We start from the raw sequence: 2967 nt of genomic DNA, 5'->3' as shown, positions 1-2967 counted from the left end.
GAATTAGCTAGCAGACCATAGCGCTATCCCGTTTTGTGGTACCTTCTCAGTGGCCACAAAGAGTGGGGCAGCTTGCCTTCAAATGTCCAGCTTTTCCACTCTCGAAACATGACAACATCCAGAAATATCACTATTTGGAACTGTGCACAAGGCCGTTTGGACCACGTCTGTTTTGCAATGGCATTTGCTATTTGAGTCATCGCTTCTTATTACGCTCGTCCCTGAAAGCTGTTTATATTGCACTAAGATCAGGATGGCACTTGACGGAATTGAGCTTACAGCCTATCAGAGCAGATGGTAGTGTACGCCGACGACGCTGATTTTATCTGCCTAGACGAAGTCACTATCCAAGTGATCCTTGATCAAGTACCAGGAACTCTCACCCGCTGGTCACTCACGATGAATATTTTCTAGACCGAAATCACCGAGATCCGCCGTCACTCAAGACCAAGCGGACAAACGCCTCGAACAAGAGCAGCAGAAGAACGATGGCGCTCTGCCCGAAATCTCGGATCCTTACTCGGAGACTCAGAAGACCTGGCTCGACGGAAGACGCTTGCCGCGGCTGCCCTACGACGCCTCTGTACGATATGGCTCCGGTCACAGATATCCACGGACGCGACCAGGATTCGTCTTTACAACTGCTATGTGCTCCCGATTCTCTTGTACAACTGCGGAACATGGGCGCTGACAACCTCGGAGCTACTGCACCTGGAGAGCTTTCATCGTCGACAACTACGCAAGGTCCTGAACATTCGCTACCCGCGTTGAATTGCCAATGCTACCCTCTATGAGATCAGCGGGGAACGACCCCTACGACATCGTATCACGGCGGCAAAATGAGGACTCTTCGGTCACATTCTACGTCGCCCCGACATTACAGCTTTCGTACAAATGCTGGCCTACTTTGCTCCGAGTACCGCAGGTAAGTGGCGCGACCCACCTCGCACAACGCTTCCTCTTGTTCTCGACGCAGACCTCTTCGCAAGTGGCTGTGGTCTCCGACTTCGCAGCGCCCACGATCTTGAACAACTTCGTAAATTTGCTTCTATACGACCAAAATGGAAAAAAAAACTTACCACGGCTATCATCGACACGCTACCAGCGACTGGAGACTCGACGTATGCGGACACCACCCTATGCCGCCGACTAGCTAAACTGAGTCGAGCGCAGGCATAATTTGGCTACGCGAACACGTAAACCATTACATTACATTGTCGTACTAAGTAATAATACAGTACGGATAAAGTACTTAAGTAAAATCTACAAGAAACATTTATATTTTTTGATTTTATGCGGCTAACGCCAGGGAGCTTTGCATCAATCCATTTGAGTTCTGCGTACCTGTATCACTGGCTCTATTCGTATAAGCCAGGTCTCTTGAGCAGAGCCTACGAAGGAGGAAATGGCTGGCGAAAATTGGCCGTTCGGACTTTATTGTCTAGAGCCGCCCTACGTAAGACACGAGGCCTTACGTAAGAGTCGTGGCTGCCAATCATTAAATTTTACCATCATTACAGCAAACCTTCGGTATAGCCCTACCCGCTCCTTCTTAGGACCAGCCTTTTGAGGTCCAAAGTTTAAGAAACGCACAATAAATGCTACTTTAGTAAATGGGCCCAAAAAGAGTTCGTAAGTTTTGGGATGGTGGAGGCGTTTTCACCCACCAAACCAAAGTCAGCATCGCTCATAATTTAGTAATGGGATGGCGGGATACCAATACCATAACGCCATTGTATGAAAGGGGCTGTTGCATCGGGTCATTACATGGTTCTTACTTTATATTCTACCTTTAGCCAAACGCCCCCCCCCCTCCCCCCCAACTTCCGTTGTGGGTGAATGAACAGTCATATTGCGTGAAAATGCGCATAGAGCTGTGTTTTGGACACGTTATTGAATGGTTGTGGTCGGAAAGGCCCGATTTAAAATGGTCAGGGTCGGGATGGTAGACTTCGAAATCGTCGGAGTCGGAGCGGTCAGTAGTTAGTCAGGCCACGGTTTCTAAATCACCCAGCCATAACCCACCCCCACGATCCGTCTATATCATTACACACAAGCAAACATCATCTCACAAAAAATGACCCCCTTCCCTGTACACGAGATAGAACACCACTCTTATCGTCAATATCCAAATAACGACGTTTTCATCCTTCAAATTCATCTCACACAACCAACATATTTTTTTTAATCACTTTACATCCTTTGTGTGACGGGGTCACACAGCACCTTGCGCAAGAGGAAGTTATCTTCCGAGAGTATACAAACTCTCAGTGAACGGCAGTTCACAGGTCCCCTCTTTTATTAAAGAGAGCGAAGTGACCCAAATAAGGTAGATTGTAAACTGAGTATATTTATAGGTAGATTAAGTTTGGGTTTAATACAAACTGTTAGTTACCTATAGAAATGCAATGTCATTTAACCAATGGTTGGCTTTGAACGACCTTGGTACCTTGTACCAAATATCTCGGAGTATGACGTGTCATACTCCTGAAGTGTGAAGTGTCACACTTCATGTAACCAGGGTACACTTAGGGGCTACGTACCCCGTTACATCCTCCCCCACTTAGGTTCGGGTTTACCGACCAATCAGAATGAAGAGGTGTTCGTCACAAACTCTCATTCTCAAAGTCGAAACCATCGACTTGGCCGCGCGAGCGCGGCGGAGGCTCACTTCACAGTTAGAGCCTCGAGCAGCAACCTGTGCGCTCTTCGTCAAGGTCTCCACTTCGACCGTTAACATGCCTCGCGGCACTGCTAAGAGCGGCGCTAAGACACGCTCCAAGGCTGCAGCCGGTAAGGCGCAGGCCAAGAGCACTAAGCCTCACGGCAAAGGATCTGCACTCAAGGAGGCTACTCAGGTGGCCTCCGAGGCGATCGGTTCCTCGGGTGACGCGGCTGCGGACAAGCGCGCAAGCAGGCGCCGCAGTCCGTCGCCCTCGTCTTCAGACAACCGTCCGAACCCTGTGG

The 2967-nt window shown here is 49.1% G+C and overlaps 1 protein-coding gene across 1 annotated transcript; it reads left to right on the top strand.

The window, feature by feature from the left end:
* Nucleotides 1–294: 294 nt before the first annotated feature.
* Nucleotides 295–1153, top strand: PITG_03196 (uncharacterized protein; the record flags this gene model as incomplete). The annotated part of the gene is made up of 3 exons (XM_002906232.1): nt 295–302; nt 415–583; nt 884–1153. The coding sequence occupies 3 exons, from the start codon at nt 295–297 to the stop codon at nt 1151–1153; spliced, it is 447 nt and encodes a 148-aa protein (XP_002906278.1).
* Nucleotides 1154–2967: the final 1814 nt, after the last annotated feature.

The sequence above is a fragment of the Phytophthora infestans genome, genomic scaffold, assembly GCF_000142945.1.
Source record: "Phytophthora infestans T30-4 supercont1.4 genomic scaffold, whole genome shotgun sequence".
Lineage (NCBI taxonomy): Eukaryota > Oomycota > Peronosporomycetes > Peronosporales > Peronosporaceae > Phytophthora > Phytophthora infestans.
The sequence above is the reverse complement of the archived record's forward strand: the minus strand, read 5'-3'. Positions and strand labels throughout refer to the sequence as shown.